The sequence below is a fragment of the Pantherophis guttatus genome, chromosome 15 (genome assembly GCF_059756535.1).
Source record: "Pantherophis guttatus breed Tessera chromosome 15, ASM5975653v1, whole genome shotgun sequence".
Taxonomy (NCBI): domain Eukaryota; kingdom Metazoa; phylum Chordata; class Lepidosauria; order Squamata; family Colubridae; genus Pantherophis; species Pantherophis guttatus.
The window spans coordinates 18,842,178-18,866,217 of record NC_142077.1 but is presented as its reverse complement, the minus strand read 5'-3'; the positions used below and the strand labels follow the sequence as shown (position 1 = coordinate 18,866,217).

At 41.8% G+C, this 24,040-nt stretch overlaps 1 protein-coding gene across 1 annotated transcript; it reads left to right on the top strand.

Annotated features, from left to right (window-relative positions):
- Positions 1-8,235: 8,235 nt before the first annotated feature.
- LOC132711331 (uncharacterized) lies at positions 8,236-22,906 on the top strand. Its single transcript, XM_060690021.2, has 4 exons — positions 8,236-8,523; positions 9,501-9,569; positions 21,508-21,602; positions 22,722-22,906. The coding sequence occupies exons 1-4, from the start codon at positions 8,510-8,512 to the stop codon at positions 22,904-22,906; spliced, it is 363 nt and encodes a 120-aa protein (XP_060546004.2). The 5' UTR covers positions 8,236-8,509.
- Positions 22,907-24,040: the final 1,134 nt, after the last annotated feature.

Here is a 24,040-nt window from a genome sequence, read left to right as displayed (position 1 = left end):
GGCCAGCAGATCAAGGGGAGGATTGGAGGGCAGAGGGGATTTTTAACATCTCCATTTGCACCCAGACTGACCCCACCAATCTCAAGCCGAAAGAAGCCCCCCCCGAGACCCCCCCTCCACCCACTGTTTTTGAGCATTGCCCTGGGCACAGGATGACCGCTGAGTCTGATTCTGTCCACTGCTTCAGACATTCAGCCAGACACGGAGTTCCCCACCGGTGTTCCCAAAACCATCAGGAGCCCCTGTGGATCCCACTGAGAGACCCCCAGAGTGGAGAAATCTCCCACTTGCTTTTCTCCCAGAGATTCTGACGTTTCCCCTTCAGATCATGATCTGTCTGAACTCAGTCCGTGTCTGGAATTGGAGAGTGTTCCTGTCCAGCCTCCCCTTTTCTTTCCCTGCGCTGATTATTGGGGTCCTTGGATTCACATCTGGGGCTGTTTCTCTTCCCACCTGGGAGGAAAAGTTGTTTTGTATGATCCCTTCCAATTTCAGAGCCTCCCTTTCGTTTGAGGCCTATGGAAACACAAGTGAGGGCCCTGGACCTCCTCCCAGCCCTGGGACACAGGAGATTTCTCTGTTTCTTTGGGAAAGATTCCTTCCCCAATCAGAGTCCACCTGAGCCCCATCATCCACTTCCCTCCCTGCCTGGGATCAGCTGAATTCCTCCATTCAGACAACAGAAAAAAGGGAGTTTGCACAGAGCCTCTGGGTCAGCCTCCATTCTTCCACACAGAGGGTCCCTCTCACTCTGCAAAGCCAAATTCCCCCTCAGTTCCTGGACGCCTCCAGACATCGCTCGGCTGAGCTCACAGCAGGGCCAGGGGGGCTGAGAATTGGGATGGAAGGGACCACAAACACCCCACAAACGTTTCCAGCCACAAGAGACACTTGGACACAGACTGTGGTCTGACAGAAGCTCCTATGGTGGCCTTTATGTGGCAGTGGGAAGGGTTATGGGATCAATCTCACAACACTCACCCTATAGGGCTGCCCCATCTGTTGTCCCTGGTGGCAGATGGAAGATTGTGACTCCCACTCCTGACACCAGTTTCTCCGGAATCAAACACAGGACCTAAAAAACCCAATAATCCAGGCTCACTGCAGTTGTTATTTATTCAGTGTCCATTGGAGAAATTTTCCTCCAGAAAATAGTGAGAGGAAACCTTACAGAAAGAAGGATGCACTCATATTTATACAGTCCAGGAAAGGAGGAGAAAATGACAATCATACATATTCATATTTCATTTAATAGATGATGTAAGCATGAATATTCAGAATTAGCAAGACTCAAGTTACCACCCCAGCCTTGTATTGTTGCTACCCTCAAGAAAGAATTATTGTGTAAACAAAAAGAAATATCTCAGTTACGTTGCCACAGCAGTTTGGGTGAAATGTACTGAGAAATGAGGGCATCAACATTGCTCTATACATTCCTTCTATATTTCTGTCTTGCTAACATGCTCTCCTTTCTCCAAGAAATTTGTCTCCTCATAATCTTCCACACACCCTTTATTTATTTCACGAAAAATAGTTGGCTCACTCATACATGCAGAGCAGCTTGGACCATTTTCTATGTTTGGACTGTGGAAAATGTTAAAAGTTGAAACTCCTCAGTCTCACATTTACACATTTCTTCTGGCTGTAAGCTGCTCCTTTGTGAAGGATTCAATCATTTCCAAATTTGAAACATATACATATGATTTTCTTTGATTCATGCCTACTATCTAAATGGAAAGAATATCTCCTTTCAAATAAAAGAAACTTTTAACAATTCTTTCAATATCACATTTGTGTTATATCTCATGTTTTTATATTTGTTCTGCCTGTGAGCTGCTCCTTTGTGTTGAGGTCTGGCCTCAGAAGGATAACGTAGCACTTGGGGATGAAGATGCAGCCCAGCAGACCAGCACTGGAGGCCAGGATGGAGAAGACCTGCACAGCCACCATGTATTTCCCTTTGGTGCTCAGGTAGGTGGGCACAAAAGTCACCCAGACACTGCAGAAGACCAGCATGCTGAAGGTGATCAGCTTGGCTTCGTTGAAGGCCCCAGGCAGGTTCCTGGCCAGGAAAGCCACCGTGAAGCAGATGGCAGCCAGGAAGCCCATGTAGCTGAGGGTCACGTAGAACATGACAACGGCCCCTTCGTTGCATTGCAGGATGATCTCTCCAGGCTGGGAGTGGAGGTCAGAGTCAGGGAAGGGGGCAGAAACTCCCAGCCAGATGGAGCAGATGACAAGTTGGACAGCAGAACAAGAGAGGATTACAGAGTTGGCCAAGCTCTTCCCCAACCATCTCTTCACTCGGTTTCCTGGTTTTGTGGCCAGGAAGGCCAGCACCACCATGATGGTTTTGGCCAAGAGAGAAGAAACGGCAACTGAGAAGATGATGCTAAAAACCGTTTGTCGGAGAAGACAGGCAGCTTTCCTTGGTTGACCAATGAAGAGAGAAGGAGACAAGAAGCAAAGCAGGAGGGAGACCAGGAGGATGTAGGAGAGGTCCCGGTTGTTGGCTTTGACAAGGGGAGTTTCTCGGTATTTAATGAATACTATTAAAACAAGGCCTGAGTTTAGGAAGAAGAGTAGGGCAAAAGAGACCAGGATAATGCCCAGTTGTTCCTCATAAGACAAGAAGGTTATAATTTTGGGGATACATTGGACTCTGGCTTCATTTGGGTATTTATCATCTGGACACTTGGTGCATTTTTCCATATCTGAGAAAACAAAAAAGCAATAATTCTTTAATATTCTTTCCTTTTCTCTTGCAAGAAAAATCATCTTTGGATAACAGCTGATACCACAGATGTTTTCCAAGAAGAATTTCTTTACTATTTCACTAAAAAGAACATAAGAAGGATATTTTTTTTCTTAAAAAATGTAGCTAGGTATATGAAGTTGAGGGAGGTTCTAGGATGTTAATTATTTCCTGTGTAATGTGTAGAATCTTCATAGGAACCTACATTATTAGGGGTTAATAATGAATCATATAATCTTTTTAGGCAAACATCCTGAGACCTGCCACATGGAAGTTAATATCCTGGACTTGGAGGATACCTACAGTATTTTGTAACATCTGGAAGTAACCTGGAATTAAGGAGAAACTTCCTATCAGTGAGAGCAATTAGCCAGTGGAACAGCTGGCCTCCAGAAGTTGTGGGTGCTGCAACACTGGAGATTTTTAAGAAGAGACTGGACAGTCACTTGTCTGAAATGGTTTAGGGTCTCCTGCTTGAACAGGGGGCTGGACTAGAAGACCTCCAAAGTTCCTTCTACTCTATTTTGGTTGATTGATTGATCGATCTGTATGGCAGACTATTTGTGTAATGAGTTCCCCCCATAACTATCCACAGCAACAAATTATGGACCAGTGACACCTTCTCAGTGATCCTCAAGGGAGGCCGATAAAAAATGCATTGCAAGGTCTTTCAGAAGGTGGACCTGACCAATTCATCTAGTTTCAAAGATCTCAGATGTTCCTAGAAAGGTAAACTTAGCAGCACATATCCAAATTAAAAAGCAGAAGAGATATTTCCTCTGCTGTTAGTAAAGCTTGCCCAGTCTGCCACCCCCTCCTCCCATCTCTTTCCCAGCTCCTCCTTCCAAGTCTTTTTGATTTACTTCCATTTAGATAAGAAATTGTGTAGGTTAAAAATAAAAAACCCAGGTGAGCTTCAATCTGTCTTTTAACTTTCATGAAAATGTTCTGGATGGATCCAGTTCCACAAAGCCTCCCATTTTCCTCTGTGTGACCCACCTTCCTGAGTGGAGAAGGTCCCCTCCGGACAAGGAACGCAGTCATAGCAGCAAACTGGCTCTCCTTCTCGAGCCCTCTTGACAAATCCAGGACGACAATTTTCCACACATTTGGACTGAGACAGAGACTGAGCAGAAGAAAAGGAATGGCAAAGGAAAGGTGTTAGGACTCTCTGTCCATGGAAAATGGAGGTAGAAATGGATGGAGATAAGTAGCCTCAGTAACCTGAGGTAAGTATGAAATCTCTGACTATTTCTAAACAGATGCAGGAGGTAAAACAACTGGCAGATTCTTCCTTTAGTTCCTCCCTTTTGCTTTCAGAATTTAATATTACAATAAAGGACTTTTCCATTTAATAAAGTCTTGAGGGATGGAATTGGAAAAAGATTTAAGTATGGTGATATATTCATCTTAAAACTGAGAACAAAGTTTATTGTAAAAGATTGAAGAAACTTTTATTCTATTAGATTTTTTAATATGAAATTAAACTGTGATGAAGAAAGAAACCTCTGACCAGTAAGATCTTGAAAGGTTTCCATAAAACATGGCAAAGCCACTCCACTTAGGTCCCGTCTCTTGAAGAACTTCCATTAGATGACACCAACTGACATGGGAGGCCAACCACCCTGGAGACTCCAAGCTTTGCCCACTTGAAATGGGACCTCAGGCTTTGGAAAACAGAGAAAAGACAGCAAAATTTATCCCACCTTATTGAGCAACTTTAGCTGTGAAAGAGCATCTTGGTTGATAGTAAGTCTCTGTCTCTCAAAATACGCCAGAGTCTCTTTCCTGACATCCTCCTTGGGGAGAACCAAGAAGATTTTAATGCCCAGATCTGCTGTTATCTCTCCATTTTGGTCCAAGTACAGTTTTCTGTCAGAAATATTCCAAAATTCATTCTTCTCCAGAAAGGGATGAAACTAGAATGGGAACATCCAGGAATTTGTAAAACAGAGAACGTTGTTTCTTATTGAATCAATCATGTTGCATTTTTGTAAAAGTTCTAATATTTTTTCTTTTTGAGATAATTTGAATCCTCCTTTGGTCTTATCAATTTGAATGCCCAGATATTTATTTACTTTCCCCAAGGTTTTCAACGTAAAATGTTTCCCCAATTTTTCAGCGAATTCATCACATCCATGTTTGTGTTGCCCAAAATATAAAATGTCATCAACATAGATGAGTACATATTCTGTTGAATTTTCCCCTTTTTTGATAAAGAAGCATAAATCTGCGGACGTGGCTGAAAAACCCATTTCTCTAAGTATCTTTGCCAAACACTCATACCATCTTTTTCCGGATTGTTTTAATCCGTATAAACTCTTATTTAATAATCAAATTTCTCCTTTCTGTATATTATTTCCGGGGGGTGCTCTCACATATATTTCTTTGTCAAGGTCAGCATGTAAATAAGCAGTTTGTACATCAAACTGGTAAACTTCTAAATTCAGAATGGATGCTATTGTTAGTGCGCTTTTGACACTCTCTGACCTCACTGTGGGAGAGTACGTATCTACATAATCATCTGGGAACCGTTGCGCGAACCCTTGAGCCACTAGTCTAGCTTTGTATAAAAATTCATTATTTTCTAGTTCCTTAATTCTGAATATCCATTTAGTTCCAATGGGAGTCTTACCTGCAGGTGGTTTTGCGTATGTATATACATTTAATTCCTTTAAGCTATCCATCTCCCTTTTCATTGCTTGTTCCCACTTGATCTTCTCCTCTTGTGGTAATTTTAGTATTTCCTCATATGTACTGGGTGTTTATTGTATGCATTGATAGATAGTATGTAGTCTTCTAATCTTTTTGGTACTGTGTTTCTGTTGGATCTGATGGGTCTATTGGGAGGTGCCTCAGTATCATGCATATATCTTGCTTCTTTCTTAGTTAGTGTATCTACTTGTATGATGGGGTGATTCCTTTTCCATTCTCTAGTTGTTATCTCTTGGTGTCTGGGTTTGTTAATTTTTTGTGTTTTGAATTCAGTCACATATGGTATGTGTTTTTTATGTGTGTCTATTGTGTTTTCAACTTCAGGGCATAATTCATTTAGATGTATTTTGGACCAATATGCATGGTCGTGGAATACAGCCATTCCAGATATTATGAATTTATTATTTTTGTCTATAAATCGGTACCCTTTGGTCCCTGATTCATATCCCATGAATTTTAATCTTTTTGACACTTTTTCTCCTTTGCGTCTTAATTGTTTTGGAACATAGACATCAGCAGTGACACCGAATATATGTAGATGACCAATTTTAGGTTTCCTGCCATACATGATTTCGTAAGGTGTTTTGCCAATTATGCTAGACTATAATCTATTTATGATGTAATTTGAATATGTAAGTGCTTCGGCCCAAAAATTTTTTTCTAGTCCTGCATCATCTAACACACATCTAACCATGATTTGTAATAAACCATTTTTGCATTTCGCGACTCCATTCTGGAATGCGGAAAAAGGTGAAGATTTGAAATGGAGTATTCCCTGCATTCTTAGCCAATTGGAAAATTCTTTTGACAAAAATTCTGATCCCCTATCTGTCATTATTTGCTTGATTTTTATATTATGTTGGGTCTCTACTCTTTTGTGGAATTCTTTAATTTTTTTAAACACTTCGTTTTTCTGATTGAGTGTGTATACGAAGCCATATCTGCTGAAGTCATCTACTATGGTCAGGAAATATCTCTTTCTATACTTAATTGATGGCTTCATGGGACCAACTAAGTCCATATGTACCAGTTGGAAGATTGAATGTGTGATCCGTGTGGCCTTTCTTGGCCTAGGTTTGTTTTTGAGTTTTGAAGATTTGCACACAGAACATTCTAAATAATTTTTACAATTTTTTACTTTCATATCATCAGAACATTCTAACATTTTTTGAATAACAGGGAAACTGGCATGTCCCAGCTTCCTATGGAATAAATGTGCGCATTCATCATGCATTGGCTTACCATTGGATATTTTCTCAATAGAAACATTATCATCAGTGTGGTCATTTTTCATGTCATACTCAGTACCTTCATGAATACTTGTCTTATATTTTTTGTTTCCTAACAGTATGTTTGTGTGTGCTGCTTCGTCATCTTTTGGGTGAAAGTATGTCAATCCCTCTTTGGTAACAATATTTCCTATATTCCTTTTGTTTTTAGTCATATACACTTTTCCATTCTTGAATGTAATTTCTATCTCTTTTTCTTCACTTAATTTAAGGGTAGCTAATATGTTATGTGGGATTTCAGGAATAAACAATACCCCCTCTATTTTCCCTATGCCTTTGATGTGTGTGTTGCCTATCCCTTTCACTAAGACTTTGTCTTGATTAGCCACCTTAACATGGTAATTCTTTTCCATGAAATCATTGAGAAGTTCCTTATTATTGGTGGTATGGTTAGTGGCTCCAGAGTCAATGAGCCATGTGTTACTTGATTCTGTTTGTGTGGGTTTGTTATCCCCTAGTCCATATAATGATCCATGTCTATCGTCCTTATAATTGTCTCTGTAACGTTTTCTATCTTTTGTGATGGGTGAGTCTCTACATTTATATCTGTAATCTGGTGAATGTCTGTCTGAGAAGTTAACTCTTCTATCTGACCTCTCCCTGCGATATGATTGGTCCCTATTTCTTGTATGTTTTGGACAGTCTCTCATATAATGGTTCTTTGAACCGCAATATCTGACACTCAAGTGCATATCTACCTCTGCTTTGGAACTCTACCTTCTTTGTAGTCCTACTTTCCCTGTGGTTCATGGAACGTTCCCTTCTCAGATTATCCTCTGAGATGAGTTTGTTTGTAAGTGTTTCCAATGATAGGTTCTCCAAACTGAGACTGTCTAACAGGGTTATGTAGTTATCCCAAGTAGAATCTAATGAGTTGATTATTATACTCTTTAAGCTCCCCTCTGAAATATTTTCCCCTCTTTGACTAAGCTCAGCTCTTGTGGCAATTAAATTTAAAATATGTTCACTCACGGGTGTTCCACTTTTTAGCCTGGCAGAGTGAAACTCCCTAGAAATCCTGGTTGTTGTGGCAACACTCTTACTGTGAAACAAGTTAAACAATTTTTGAAATATTTCAGAAACAGTTAAGTTGTGTTCAATGCTAGGGTAAATGCTAGGTGATATAGTGGCAATGAGAATATAATAAGCCTTATGATGTAAACAGTCCAGTTCAAAAGTCCAGGGTTTGCTGGGAGGATCATTAATAAAAAATAACATGTTTTCTCTTAAATATATGACTTGGAGCTGTTGACTCCATTCCAATAAGTTTGATCCATCTAGTTTTAATTTTATAAAATCTGCTGGTAAAGCCCCTGGGTTGTGTGAAGAATTACTTACAGTCTGTCGCTGTCTATGGTTTAGGTCTTTAGCGAACTCACAATATGGTGTTGGAATGCTAGAGGTATATCTGTACCGACTTGTGTCTATGCTTTCTTCATTTTTTTCTTGTAGAGATGTTCTGCACATTCTCGGAGCTCATTTTTCTCCAGCAGTCACCGAGGAAGGATCCTGTGCTCGCGGCTCTCGGGAGAAGGCCCCATTCATCAGGATGTTCTTCTGCCTCGACTCTGGGAGGCCTCAGGTAGTCGATGGTCGCCTGGGAGGTCATTCGAGTCGCCGGGGCATTCCTGCTGCTCTGCTGGTCAGCGAAGTCATCGCAGAGGGTCCGGCGGCTCTGTTCCTCTGCGCGGCTGCAGAACTGGGCCTGGTCTGGATCATCAACATCGGGATACATTGACTGCTCAGCGTGATGTCTTCTGATCGGTGAGCATGATCTTTTATTTCTGGGTTCTTGAGCGGTTCACGAGTGCGCCTGGCAGCTGGTTTCGGTGGGTGGCGGCTTTTAAGTCTTTTTGCGTGTGGCAGCTTCTTCTTTTATGTAGTTTAATTCAGTTTGTTGTTTGTCATAGGTAGGTTTAGTGGGTTTTCTCTGATCATCTGGCTGTGGGTCTGGTAATTTTAGTTTTTTTCCAAATGCCGCGGTTAATACTCGCATGGCATTATTTATTTCTAGCGTGAAAGGCGGGCTAGATGAATCATCCTTTAATAGTTTATCGTTTGTTTCTGTTGTTTGGTAGGTGTTTTTTTCGTAGGCCCCGCTTCCCACCTTGGGATTCTAATTTTGAAATCCCATTGGCTGCTGGTCGGCCATCTTTAATGAGTTTGTCATGCAAGATGGCCTCCATGAAAAAGGCGCGAAATTGTCGCCGGCTTCATCGTCAGTTATACAGTTAGTATTTGGTTTTCCTACCTCGCTTTCTTCATCTCGGCTGGATTCATCTTCCTCCTCATCTGTCGCTGCTCCGTGATTTTCTATGAGATTGTGGAGTTTTGCTAACAGATTTGGATCATTCGGGATTTCTTCTATCAGTTTAATTATTTTCTTTTTCATGTCATCCTCTTTTTTGATGATTGAGGGAGTATCTTCATTTTTGGTTTGTTGTTCCATGATGTCTGGCAGTATCTCAGTATTGGAAAATCTCTCGTCTTTCTCCGCCTTTTCTTTCAATGTGGTTTCTGTAGGAGTTAGTTGAGCTGCTATTCTTTTTTTGAGTGATCTGGTGATAGGTCTTCTTTTACCTTCATCCAGCTTTGGAGTTTCTTGCATCTTTGGATTGGTTGGGCCTTCAAACCATCCTCTGCTACCAATCTGTTGCTATTATTTCTTTTATATAGGCTCAATAATCAGGATGCAAGTCATGAGAGTTTAAACAGTATTTATTTCTTGGTTTCTATCACAGGAGAACATCAGGCAAGCTAAGCTCGCAGTCCAGAACATCAGTATATATACACAGAAGGAGGAGTCAAAGGTAAGGAGGAGTCAGTGGGAGGGACAATTGATATGTCAAGGATTAACCCCTACATATATATATAAATTTATATATATAAATTTTCTTACTTCTTCGTAGGGTTTATGTGTGTTTTTCTTCTAGCCAGGTTTTCCCTACATAACCAAGGTTTTTTGTAGCTCCAGCTCAGTAGAATCACATCCACTCGATTCTGGGCTTTTTTTCTTTTCTAACAGCTAGCAAGCTCTTACTGCTAGGTGGGAGACCTAAATAGATCCATTTCTAGCTTGTTTGCTTTCATCAGTAGGCCACACCCATATCTTATGTATCCTCCCTGTAAAGGTACAATACCAATTTTCTTACTTCTTCGTAGGGTTTATGTGTGTTTTTCTCCTAGCAAGGTTTTCCCTACGTAACCAAAGTTTTTTGTAGCTCCAGCTCAGTAGAATCTATTTAGGTCTCCCACCTAGGGGGGAAAAAGGTATGACTTATACTCCGAAAAATATGGTAACTGGAAACAGAATCTGAGTCAAAAAGGAGATGTTCATGGAAAGAAGGCAAATGCAGCCATAAGAATCTCAGGAAGTGAACGTTGTGGTTTGGGGAGACCCCAACTCAAGGACCAGGTCCCCTTGCAGGCACCACTCTTGGAGGAGAAAATCTACGTGTGAACTTCAGGGAAAGAGAAATAAGCCAAGGAAGAGATCAAAGGAGCTGCTCTTAGCCTTGAGGAAAGAGAACAACAAGAAGAGCTGAAGATCAGGAGGAGTCTGGGAGCCCCTTTTCCAACTGACACAATCTCTCGGTTGGAGAAGGGAGGATGCAGCCCTCTTCCAATCACTGACACACGTTAAACATGAATGTAAGATCTGCTCACTATTATTCCAGAGGGTCAAACACAGAAAAATGAATTCAGTTACAAGAGAGATTTTAGCTGAATGAGAGAAAAAAATATGATAAAAGGATGACTTGTTTCAGAGCAGAGCCAGTGAAGCAGAGAAGTTCAGTCTCATCTTCATGGATCGTCTGAGTGCAAAGACTGAGCAGCCATCAGTCAGAGAAGCTTTAACTGGGATTACTGCAGAGAGGAGGGGTTGGGCTAGATGGCCTCAGGGTCTCCTCTATTGTGCAGTTGTTGCTCTAGCCCCACCTAGTGGCCAGGGGCAGATAAGCCTAACTGTATGGTCTGAAGCCAGACTCCCTTTTCTGTCAGCCTTTGGAAGAGACGGAAGCAGCCGGTTTGACCGAGACACATGGTCATCCAGAGACAGCCTCCGTCCCTCACACGGATCATCGCTGGAGAGTTTCCAGCTGCTTCTTTGTTGGCTGTTAGTTAATGCTGCCTATCGCCTATTTATATTTATATTTTCACTCTTTGCATCTCCTCAGTTTCTCCATGCCCTTTTCTCCCAATGAAACACCCAGATCCACCCCAGGCTCCCTTTCACTGGAGGAGAAGAGGGGGGTTTAGCTGCCTGTTGAGCTGCACACAGACCCACCTGCAGTGGGGACGGAACAAAGGGGAAATTCCACCATGCTTATCACAAACCCACAAATACAGGAATTCATTTTAAAAAGAATAAAGCATTTTCAAATTAGCAGTGTGTAATATTAAAATGCCATGGTGTCTACTCTTTGGAACCATTATTTCCTGAGTAATTGAATTGGACAGATCTGTTCAGGTGGTTCCCCTCCTTCTCCTCTGGATTCCTCCTCCAAAGGATCTAAGATTAATGGATCCAGATCAGGACCCCCATACCTGCCACGGCTGCAGCCTTGGAGACCCCAAACTCTTTTCTCCCTCCTTCCTTCTCCTCCTCCTCGATCTGGAGGAATAAGCGGCATTCAAGGCCTGGGCCAGAGTCTTCATGAAACTGTAATCATGATATTGATTTGGGATCCGTCTTCTGTTCCTTTTCTCCTGGGTCTCCAGTGGGGCTTTCTGGATGCATCTTCTGCGGCCTTTGACAGAAAAGACGTTCTTTGAAAGAGAACAGTGGAAATAATAATCTTGAAACTCTTTTTCCACAAAGAAATGGGGTTCAAAGGCAGAATCCTTTGGCCTTTTTTTTGGCAGATAACCAAAGTTCCAAATACTATGGATGTATTTGAGAAGTCTATGTTTGTTCATTGTATATCCAAAAAAATTTGTGAGGATCCAGATGTTCCCTTCAGTGGGTCCTGGCAGACGCACAAATGTTTCATGGAAAGGAAGAATTCTCTCCAAAATGGAAACATTTTCTATGAAGTGAACAAAGACGTTGACTTGTCTCCACTTAGAGAGGGAATCCCTGAGGGCTGTTGTGTATCCAGTTGTTGAGAACAGTTGTGATATAACAACACAAATTCCATTCCTGACAAGCATAGGAGGGAAAGTCCTCATGAAATTCTCTCCATTTTCTGTGTCTGAAGCAAAGAGGCCAATCAGGGTCCATCTGAAATGGAGGAGCAGGTGGACAATTGCTGGGTACTGGATCCCTTCTTTGGGATTCATCCGGTGGAAAAAGGGAAATTGACTTTTATCACTCAGAGCCTCTGAAGCAGATTTAAGACTGATCTGAAAAAGCAATGAGGAATGCTGTGTTACATTTGAAATCAGATCAAGTCCAAAATATTAGATTTTAATAAATGCAACCTGATTCCCCTGAATGTATTAGAATAGTTTGTTAATCAGAAATTATTTAAAATATTAAAGACAGAATATTAGCAAGATTGTATCATAATAATGGAAAATAATAAGCAAATTAAAAAACAATAAAAATGTCAATCATATTACTGTATCACCCCTACAATTGATCACAATTAGATTAACACGTGAAAATGCCAACTGGAGTATTCTATTCCAATAAAGGGCCTATTATAATTTTTGAGAATTGCTGCATCTTTTTTTGCTTCTATATCCCAGATTCTTTCTGGAGGAAATTTTTTAACTTCTTTCTCCAGTTTTCTACAAGAAACAGGCAGACCTCAAAGCCTAATAAGATTTGTCAGTTGCACAATCCAAGTTTGGTCTTTAATTGAAGTTTTGTCTGTTCCAACAGCCACAATTTTCAGACTCTGTCAGTTTCCATAGATTGAATTTTATGCCACTGCCCATATTTTCTGAATTTAGACAAAGCAGAAATGGTGTAAATTCCCAAATCAGCTCTGAGGGCAGCAGCTGGAGTCCTTTTACCCACCCCAAGATCCTCCTCAGAGGCTGAGATTGGGTTGGTTCTGCTGGTGGTTTCTCTCTGGAGCCCCAAACATCAGATGGATGTAAGAACATGGGGGAAAACTGGGCCTCATATACTTTAATAATTGGGGCTGAGGAAGCTGGAGAGCTATGAGGTTTTCATTTAAGCACCACTTTCACTCCTGCCCTTTCTCTAACTGAGCTCCTTGGATGATGAGGGAGCCAAGATTCAGGCTCAGAGAAAACAACCCCAGGTAAGGAAAGGTGTTACTTGCTCTAATGGCTGACCGTCTATGGCTAGGATGTCATTTCACAAAGACCATAACTTTTGAACTTGCTTTATAAATTATCAGATAATTATTAAGACAAAACAATCCAAGTCTATACAATCCAATGTCTAAGTATGATAATATCACATTATCTGTGTAAATCAGTGTATTCCAATAGGAATTTAGCAGGCTAAACATGTGTACCTATAACAGAACTTATAACAAAATAAAAGGGTTGGAAGGGACCTTGGAGGTCTTCTAGTCCAACCCCGTTCAAGCAGTAAACCAGGCATAATAGCAGTAACTGTGAGAGTGATCCTGGAGTCTTCGTGGACAACCACTTAAATATGAGTGAAGAGTGTGCAGCGGCAGCCAAAAAAGACAATGCAATCCTAAATCGCATTAACAGAGGGATACAATCAAGATCAAGAGAGGAACTAATACCACCCTATAAAGCCTTAGTAAGACCACACCTAGAATACTGCATCCAGTTTTGGTCACCACACTATAAAAAAGACGTTGAGACTCTAGAAAAAGTGCAGAGAAGAGCAACCAAGAGGATTAGGGGACTGGAGGCTAAAACATACAATGAACGGTTGCAGGAACTGGGCATGGCTGGTCTAGTGAAGAGAAGGACCAGGAGAGACATGATAGCAGTCTTCCAATATTTGAGGGGCTGCCACAGAGAGGAGGTGGTCAAGCTATTTTCCAAAGCACCCAAAGGCTGGACAAAGGCCAGACAAGGAATAATGGATGGAAACTGAACAAGGAGAGATTCAACCTGGAAATAAAGAGATAAAGTTGCCTTCAGAAGTTGTGGGAGCTTCATCACTGGAAGCTTTCAAGAAGAGGCTGGACCGTCATCTGTCAGAAATGGTGTAGGGTCTGCTTGGACTAGATGACCTACAAGGTCCCTTCCAACTCCCTTAATCTGTATCTATCTATACTGTTCCAGACAAGTGGCTGTCCAGTCTCTTCTTAAAAGCCTCCAGTGATGGACCACCCACAATTTCTGAAGGGGAGACGTTCCATTCCTCACCATTAGGAAATTTCTCCTTAGTTCTAGATTGTTTCTCTCCTTGATTAGTTTCCCTCCATTGTTTCTTGTCTTGCCTTCTAGTACTCTGGACAATAGGTGGACCTCCTCTTCTCTGTGGCAGCCCCCCAAATATTGGTACATTGCTATGATGTCACCCTTAGTCCTTTTCACTAGACTAGACATACTGAATTCCTGCAACTGTTCCTCATATGTTTTAGTCTCCAGGCCCTTAATCATCTTTTCTGCACTCTTTCCAGAGTCTCTACATCTTTTTTGTAATATGGAGACTAATACTGGATGCACTATTCCAAGTGTGGTCTTGCCAAGGCATTATAATATGGTACCAATACTTCATGTGATGTTGATTTTATCCCTCTGTTAATGCAACCTAGGACTGAATTAGATTTTTTAGCTGCTGCTGGCTCATATTTAAGCGATTGTCCACTAGGACTCTACCTAAAACCTTCTGCAAGGAATGAATTTTTCTCAAGCTTACCTAAGAGGATCATGACATAAATTTTAGCCACAGTATCTGCTAGTCTATTTGGCCTATAATTGCTAGAGTAATTTTTATTCCACTTTTCAGATGAATAAAATGCTACTATTGCCAACTTCAATCTGAGTGCATATGGCAGGCATTATTTATGTGTGAAAATGAAGATGCCAATAGAGGCCCCAAGAACCAGGGATATTTTTTGATCAGTTAAATAGTTGGTAGAAAGTCTTCTCCAGGGAATGTATTGCTTGCATTTCAGGCCTTTTATGATTAATCTCAACATGAAGATAATGGGGTAAAATATTGACATTTTTGCTAACTTGGAGAAAAGCAGCTCTTGAATTTCATGGAGAAGACATGATTGCATCTATTGCTCACCCACCACCACCCACCCCTCACTTTACCAGAAGGAGAAACACACACACAAACCTGTGAGACTTTGTAGGTGCCTCCTAATGTTGACATCTGGATGGAGATCTCCCTCCTGGCTCCATCAAGAAGAGCTAGGAGGTTCTCCTTCCTTCCACAGCTGTAGTTGGGGACATTGGCTTCTCCAGTGGAGAGCATGTCCATCAAGGCATCTGAAGTGTGGAAAGTGCTCAAATAATTGTTATGGATGTTGTAGCCAAGTGTTAGATTGTGCAAGAGATGGGAATTCTTGTTGACCAGTTGAATGTTGAAAATTAATATTAAGCAATAAGAAAATTCATTAAAAGTCCTATTGAAAAAAAAGTTATTATAATCAACAGCCACAACAAATACTTTTGTTATATGTAATATATATAATCCTCCACAAGTCTACTGAGCCTTAAACCAACATTGATCCAAAAGCAAAGATCAGTTACACAAATATGGGAATGGGCTGAGGTACGGCAACTACAACTGATTCCACCACTAATTTAAATAAAATTCATTATTCAAGTGACAAATTAAGGATTGAACAGAGAGATGAAAGTAATCTGCAGGCCTTTCACCTTTTTTTCAGACCCCTTTTTGAGTCTCTTTCACAAAATCAGACCAAAGAGAGAAGCCATGGAAATCAAAATTATTCAGGAAATTAGACATATTCCCCAATATAGGAAGAAATGAAAAATAAAAAACAGAAAAGAAGGAGGGTGTTAGAATGGAGGGACAGCAACTCCATCATCCTGAATGACTTACGGATCATGGAAAACAAACTGAAGAGAAGGAGCCACGTTGAAAAGCAACTTTGTACGCAATATTTTATTTCCACTGGTGACTATACTGATCAGATGGTCTCCTGGTCTGTAAAAGCTCCGTGGTTTTCCATCCTGGTTCTCCAAACTCAGCGGGCATTTCATTCCCAGCTTCCCAGAGACTGGATGGGACAAAAGCAGCATCAGAGGCAGAAGCAGGAGGTCCATCATTCATGGCGTGAATCTGTGAATCCCTTTCTTGTTTCTAAAGAAGAATTGGAAGAATTCAAAGGAGTCTCACAAGATGGAATATGATCTAGTTGCTTTCCTGATTCAAACACAGAGAAACACTCAGCTTCATCTGGAAAGGAGAGAGACATAGATTCAAGAGCACAGACTCTGCCTGTCCCAAAACTCCATATTTCTCTGCCCAAAGTCTCCCCTGGAGGATTCAGCCCAACAGCAGAGCTGAAACTTTTACCATAGTTCTCCCTCTCAGTAGGGATCCCTGGATAATTCAAGTAGTTCTTGGACTTGGAGATTGTTGGGAAATTCTCTGGAGGGAAATGAAAGGGAAATAATCCCCATGTGATTCATAATAACAGGGGCAGAGATGGAATTAAATCAGTCATCTAGAATTGAGAGTTTTGGGAGCTCCATGCACGGATATATGGCATCTGTGGCTGAAATAACAAATAAATCTGATATTTGTTTGCCTAGTGATGAAAGAGAAAACTCCAGGGGCCAGTTAATTCCGGAGCCTGCCATAGATCTGAAATAGCTGCCAGCTGAGTTGGAACCAAAATTTACTTTATTTTGAAAGCTAATGCTCAAGGGCATCGCACAAAAGGGCTGATGCAATAGTGTGGCCAGACTCCAAGAACAAAATCAACTTTAATGAAAAACTAGTTTTTCGAACTTTGCAGTTTAAAAAATCAGAGAGAGAGAGAGGGTGGGAGGGAGGGAGGAAGGGAGAGAGAGAGAAGTTAGAAAAAAATAGTGAAAAGAGATGGAGAAATCAAGGCTGCCTCTCACCCCATGAGGGGAGGGGAGGGGAGGGAAGGGGAGCTCAGGACCCTCGTGTTGCAGATGGAAAGCTGATCTTCAAAATCCAACTTTCATCTTCAGAGACCTGGGAATGCAGAAGCCCATGTCCCATGTTCCCCTGCCAGCCTTTTCCATGCAGAGGCCAGACAAGGGGACTCTTGCAGGAATCCCAGACAGGACTCTATCCGGCTGAGTGGAGAGCCCCTCTAGGGAGAAGGAAGCTGGGGAGCCTCATGTTGGGGAAGGGAAGCAGATCTCCAGGTTCCATGTTCTGAGTCCTGGGAAGGGGGGAGACCATATCCCATGTTGCTCAGCCACCTCTTTCCATGCATGGGGCACCCAGGGCAAAGCAAAGCCCAGACCCATGGAGAAAGCCCAGGCTGGCCATAGAGGAGGAGGGGATCTGGGGCATTCCTGGGAAGAGACTAACATGGTTTATGGGTCCCAGGGTTGAATGTTGGGGGGGAGACGCAGCCCCCGGGGTTTCTCCAGCCTCGCTTGGGTTCCGTGACTTTCCAGGAGAGGCTCCTGTGGGGGAGAAGCCATGCAGGGCTGGGTCTTCCAAGGGGGATCCGGGGTTGCCCAGGAGGAAAAGGCAGCCAACCTCACCCTGGAGGGGACCCTCTGTGACTCTGAGGAAGATGGGGGTCCTCTGTGGCCCCTCCAGAGCCCCCAGCTGAGGAGAGCCTCTTCATTGCAGCCTTTTCTGGGGAAGGGGCTTAAGCCCCCCTCCCTCTGCAATTCTGGGAGGTTTTGCCTCTTTCTCATCCCTCCCAAAGCTCTGAATTTTGCTCTTTATTTGACCGTCCCCCCCACTTGGCTTGGCTTCTTCAGCCTCTTCTCCATCAGGCTGAGGGCAGGGAAGCTCCCAGGCAACCGTCTCTTCCCCCCATTTGATTGGCTACAGGGTTGTCATGACTAAGGTGATCAGATTTTAACATTGGTAAAGAGGGACACCATTGACCGGGAGGGGGGGGGTTAAATTTTTTTTACTACCAGTTCTGTGGGCGTGGCTTATTTTATGGGTGTGGCTTGGAGGTCATGTGACTGGGTGGCCATGGCTATGTGTATACTATAGGGACTACTCAGAGGGCTGAAAAAAGGCATTTCTGACAGGTCCTCGCACTTTTGACTGGTCCTCACACTTATAACCATCCTCACATTTATGCCCATTGTAGCATTCTTAACAACCGTGTCACTCATTTCACAACTGCTTCTCTTCACCATGGTGACAAGATAGGGCAAAAATGTAAAATGTGAGGACAGTCGTAAGTTCGAGGACTGGTCAAAAGTGTGAGGACCAGTCAAAAATAACTTTTTCAGCCCTCTGAGTAGTCCATATGCACAAAAGGACTACCCAGAGGGCTGAAAAAAGTGATTTCTGACAGGTCCTCGCACTTTTGACCGGTCTTCGCACTTATGACTGGTCATCATTTATGCCCATTGTAGCATTCTTAACAACCGTGTCACTCATTTCACAACTGCTTCTCTTCACCATAGTGACAAGATAGGGCAAAAATGTAAAATGTGAGGACAGTCGTAAGTTCGAGGACTGGTCAAAAGTGCGAGGACCAGTCAGAAATAACTTTTTCAGCCCTCTGAGTAGTCCATATGCATAAAAGGATACAGCAATAGAGAGGGATGAAGGAAGGGAAGGGAAATTAGAGTAGGAGTGAGGGGAAGAGAGGGAGGAAGAGAGGAGGAGAAGGAGAAAGGAAGAGGAAGTAGGGAGGAGAAGAAGAGGGGGAGGAAGAGAAAGTAAGAAGGAAAGAAAAGAGAGAGGTGGTAGGTTTGAGGAGAAAGATTGCTATACAATAAAAAAGATGAAATGGAAGAAAGGCAACCCCAAACAAATAGAAAGATATTAAGATAAGGAATGAATTGTTAAACTTTAAAGAATAAAAGAGAACAAATATGAATAAATAGCAATAATTAGAAACACACATACAAACATACAATGTATTTTCTTTGAACAGAATATTTGGCCGGTTCACAAATTTAAACAGTGTTTAGTCATTTCAATTAAATTTACAATTTCTATATTTCCTTTTTGCCATATTTATTCCTCATCTATTTTTTAAAAAAACAATATTACCCTTCATCCTCATCTCTAATCTTAATCAAATTCAATTTTTCTCTTCTATTCTATATTATACCCCTTCCCATTGTCATCTATTTTTATATCCATCCTCACATTGGTTAATTATGTAATTATGTAATACAGTTGTTTAATACAAATTCAACATTTTAATATAAATCAATTAGTTATATAACTATCTTTTTTGTATATTAATCAATATGAACATGAATATTCCAATTATTTCCATGCAATCCAATTTCTTACAAATTAATTATATTTACCAATAATAATAAACCAAATAATTTCCCCCATATATTCCTTCAAACCACAACTTAACCATTTCTGCTTTCAACACAATATACAATTAATAGTATCTCAATTATTACAATTCCCTAGTTAAATAGAGCGTTTTTTCTTTTGTGTTTTAAAATCTTGAACCTCCTCTCTTGCCCTAAATTTCCCATTGTTTGCAGTTTTGCACCTACCTTTTTTGGTCAGGAAAAAGAAAAAGAAAAAGAAATCTCTCTCTGCCTCATTTTGTCATGTTGCAGCAAAGACCCTCTTTACTTTCAGTTTCACTTTTTCAGCATAGCTAGGGGAAAAAAAATCTGCTCCAGCAATTTACCTCTTTGCAGCTAGCTAGCAACAGAGCCCTCTGCAAAACAGCTGAGATCAAATCAGCTGAGAGTCGGGAGGCTGATCAAATCAATTTATGGTAATTAACCTATGCTGAAGCTGAAAGGGGCTGTTTTTTCTATTTTTGCAGGCACCAGTCTACTCATTTGTTTTCTTTTAACACTGATCAGCTGTAGGGCGGCCCTTTTTAAGCCCTGCGGCAAGAATTTAAACAGTTTTTTTCCCTCTAGCCATCAGCTAGGACTCAGCAATAGATTGGGGGTGGGCGCGGTAAGCGAACGGGGACCAGCGATCCAACAGAGGCAGAGGGTGAGGGTAAGTGAAAACTGTATATTCCCGTCCCGTTCTCCCAACATTCCCTAGCTTGTCCTGCATTCTTTCCAAAAATTGGGACTTTTTTAAAACGCTGCGGGACGCGGGACAAATTGCTAAAAATCGGGACTGTCCTGCCAAAAGCGGGATGTCTGGTCACCATAGTCATGATGAAGGGGTTGGGAATAGAAGCAGCCACTAAAGAGGCAGGATTTTTGTCTTCCCTGAGAACTGGAGGGTTTGAATGCGAAATCTGCTTTCTTTTAGGAAATCCTGCTCAGATGAAGCCCAGAATCAGAAGGAGAGACAAGATGGAGAAAATAAAGCAACGTTTAAAAGATATATTTAAAAACGAAAGAAAAATTAAAACTTTGAGAGAACAAGAATAGAAAACAGAAACTAAAAACAGATTTTAAAAAAGATCAAAGTCTGTAGGAAAAAGAATGATCGTACAGAGTCCCTTATATTATGGCTACAGTGTATCTCTGAGCTGTAACTTAAAAAAACATGGAAACCAAATATCTTTTCCAGTAGGTGGCAGTATTAAACACTCTCCTAACTTCCCTATTTTAAATATTTTATTATTTTAAAGTCTAGGTCTTTTCTGTTTAAAATTAATACAGAATTACAAAGGGAGAAAAAGGAAAAGGAAAGAAAAAGAAAAAAAAGAAAAAAGTGTCCGTCTAAGCAGTCAAACCAATCTCTTCAATTGTTTTCTTTTAAAAAGGCAGAGTTTAAAAAATTAGCAATGCTAATCTTCTCACTTCTCAGTCCAGTCCCGGGCTATAGTGAAAGTGAAACAATTAAGTCTTTCAAATTAGATAATTGGGTGTTAAAAGAAAAACTTTTCCCAGATCATTCCGCCGCTTCTCCTCTCTTACTCTCTATCTCCAGCTTCAAAAATCTTTTTCCTTTAGGGTGTTCTTTGTATCATTTGAAGAAGTAAAGATTCTCTCACCGAGCTGATTCGCTGTCATTCCTTTCTCTCTTCCTGAAACTGCCCCAGCCTTGGCAGCCTCAGGGACTGCTGCTCCGATGCCAGAAAAAGAACCAGGGACTTTGCGATGTCCCCTGGGATCCACAGGATGTGCTCTCCACTACTACAGTCAAAGCTCGGACTGTGGGGTCCGAGATGGACCGTCCAGCCAGTGGAGTCATCGGCAGGAATTCTGGAGCCCCAGAAATTCCCGTCCATCTCGCAGCGGCATCAGCTTCCGGCCCCCCAAATATCCTGATAAACCTTAATCTATTTCTTATTGTCATGCTTTTAATTCTGTAATTATCTGTTTTCTGTCATTTTGGTTTTCTTATAGGGATAATATCTCTTCTGCAGGAGGGCCGAATGTCAGCCTCCGCTTTTTCATTGCTTGCTCGGCTGCCATGAAACGGGGGGAGGGGGCAGCTATTGGAATTCTTGGGGAGGGGGCTGGTGAAGAAGAAGAGAGAAACTTTGCTTTAGCATTTCTTTGAAGCTGATAACAACTCAAAGTCAACTGCCGTGGCATAGCAGGAGGATGGCACCACCAGACGTTGCACCCACTTGACCCCTGGGGAATTGTGGATTGGATGATTTATACTGGACAGTGGGGGGAAGGCTTTGGGGGTGCTTTCTATATGTAATTTTTGTGCCTTTTGCTTCAGACCTTGCTTTCCTTTGGCTGCATTCAGTTCATACTCAGTAAAAGTACCTTTCTCTATGAAAATGGAGTTGGGGCATGTCTGACACCTGCATGGCTTCTCCCGCACAGGAGCCTCTCCTGGAAAGACACGGAGCCCAAGCCAGGCTGGAGAAACCCCGGGGGCTGCGTCCCCCCAACATTCAACCCTGGGACCCATAAACCAGGTTAGTCTCTTCCCAGGAAGGTCCCAGATCCCCTCCTCCTTCCTGGCCATCCTGGGCTTTCTCCGTGGGTCTGGGCTTTGCTTTCCCCCCTGAGTGCCCCATGCGTGGAAAGAGGTGGCTGAGCAACATGGGATATGGTCTCCCCCCTTCCCAGGTCTCAGAAGATAGAAGTTGGATTTTGCAGATCAGCTTTCCATCTGCAACACGAGGGTCCTGAGCTCCCCTTCCCTCCTTTCTTCCCTCCCTCCCTCCCCTCCCCACATGGAGACAGAGGCAGCCTTAATTTCTCCATCTCTTTTCACTTGACTTTCTCTAACTTCTCTCCCTCTCTCCCCACCCCTTTCCCTCTCCCTCTCCCTGTGATTTTTTTTAACTCTGCAAAGTTCTAAAAACTAGTTTTTCACTAAAGTTGATTTTGTTCTTAGAGACTGGCTGCACTATTGCATCAGCCCTTTTCTGCGATGCCCTTGAGCATTAGCTTTCAAAATAAAGTAAATTTTGGTTCCAACTCAGCTGGCAGCTATTTCAGATCTGTGGCAGGCTCTGGCATTAACTGGCCCCTGGAGTTTTGTCTTTCACCACTAGGCAAACAAATATCAGATTTATTTGTTATTTCAGCCACAGATGCCATGTATTCCCTGCATGGAGTTCCCAAAACTCTCAATTCTAGATGATGGATTTAATTCCATCTCTGCTTCTGTTATTTTGAATCACATGGGGATTATTTCCCTTTCATTTCCCTCCAGAGAATTTCCCAACAATCTCCAAGTCCAAGAACTAGTTGAATTATCCAGGGATCCCTCCTGAGAGGGAGAACTGTGATAAAAGTTTCAGCTCTGCTGTTGGGCCAAATCCTCCAGGGGAGACTTTGGGCAGAGAAATATGGAGTTTTGGGACAGGCAGAGTCTGTGCTCTTGAATGTATGTCTCTCTCCTTTTCAGATGAAGCTGAGTGTTTCTCTGTGTTTGAATCAGTAAAGCATCTGGATCATATTCCATCTTGTGAGAGTCCTTTGATTCTTCTAATTCTTCTTTAGAAACAGGAAAGGGATTCATCGATTTACCCCATGAATTATGGACCTCCTGCTTCTGCCTCTGATGCTGCTTTTGTCCCATCCAGTCTCTGGGAAGCTGAGAATGAAATGCCCGTTGAGTTTGGAGAACCAGGATGGAAAACAACCACAGAGCTACTACAGCCCAGGAGACCATCTAATCAGTATAGTCACCACTGGAACGGAAAGATTGCGTACAAAGTTGCCTTTCAACGTCGCTCCTTCTCTTCAGTTTGTTTTCCGTGATCCGTAAGTCATTCAGGGTGATGGAGTTGCACTCCCTCCATTCTAGCACTCTCCTTTTCTGTTTTTAATCTTTCATTTCTTCCTATATTGGGGAATATGTCTAATTTCCTGAATGATTTTGATTTCCATGGATTCTCTCTTTGGTCTGATTTTGTGAAAGAGACTCAAAAGGGGGTCTGCAAAAAAGCTGAAAGGGCTGCAGATTATTTTCCTCCCTCAGTTCAATCCTCAATTTATCACTTGGATAATGAGTTTTATTTAAATTAGTGGTGGAATCAGTTGTACTTGCTTTACCTCAACCCATTCCCATATTTGTGTAACTGATCTTTGCTTTTGGATCAATGTTGGTTTAAGGCTCAGTAGGCTTGTGGAGGATTATATATATTATATGTAACAAAAGTATTTGTTGTGGCTGTTGATTATAACAACTTTTTTTTAATAGGTCTTCTCACAAATTTTATTATTGCTTACTATTAATTTTCAACATTCAACTGGCCAACAAGAATTCCCATCTCCTGCACAATCTCACACTGGGCTACAACATCCATGACAACTATTGGAGCACTTTACGCACTTCAGATGTCTTGCTGGACATTCTCTCCACTGGAGAAGCCAATGTCCCCAACTATGGCTGTGGAAGGAAGGAGAACCTTCTGGCTCTTCTTGATGGAGCCAGGAGGGAGATCTCCATCCAGATGTCAACATTAGGAGGCACCTACAAAGTCCCACAGGTTTGTGTGTGTGTTTCTCCTTCTGGTAAAGTGAGGGGTGGGTGGTGGTGGGTGAGCAATAGATGCAATCATGTCTTCTCCATGGAATCAAAGAGCTCCATATTAACAAAAACATCAATATTTTACCCCATTATGTTCATGTTGAGATTAATCAGAAAAGGCCTGAAATTCAAGCAATACATTCCCTGGAGAAGACTTTCTACCAACTATTTAACTGATCAAAAAATATCCCTGGTTGTTGGGGCCTCTATTGGCATCTTCATTTTCACAGATAAACGATGCGTGCCCTATCCATTCCTTGCAGAAGAACCAGAATGTTTTAGGTAGAGTTAAATGCTATATTGATTTTGTATGAAATAATGCATAAATTAATAATCTAACATTGGCAACAAGTTTGTCTTGAAATATCT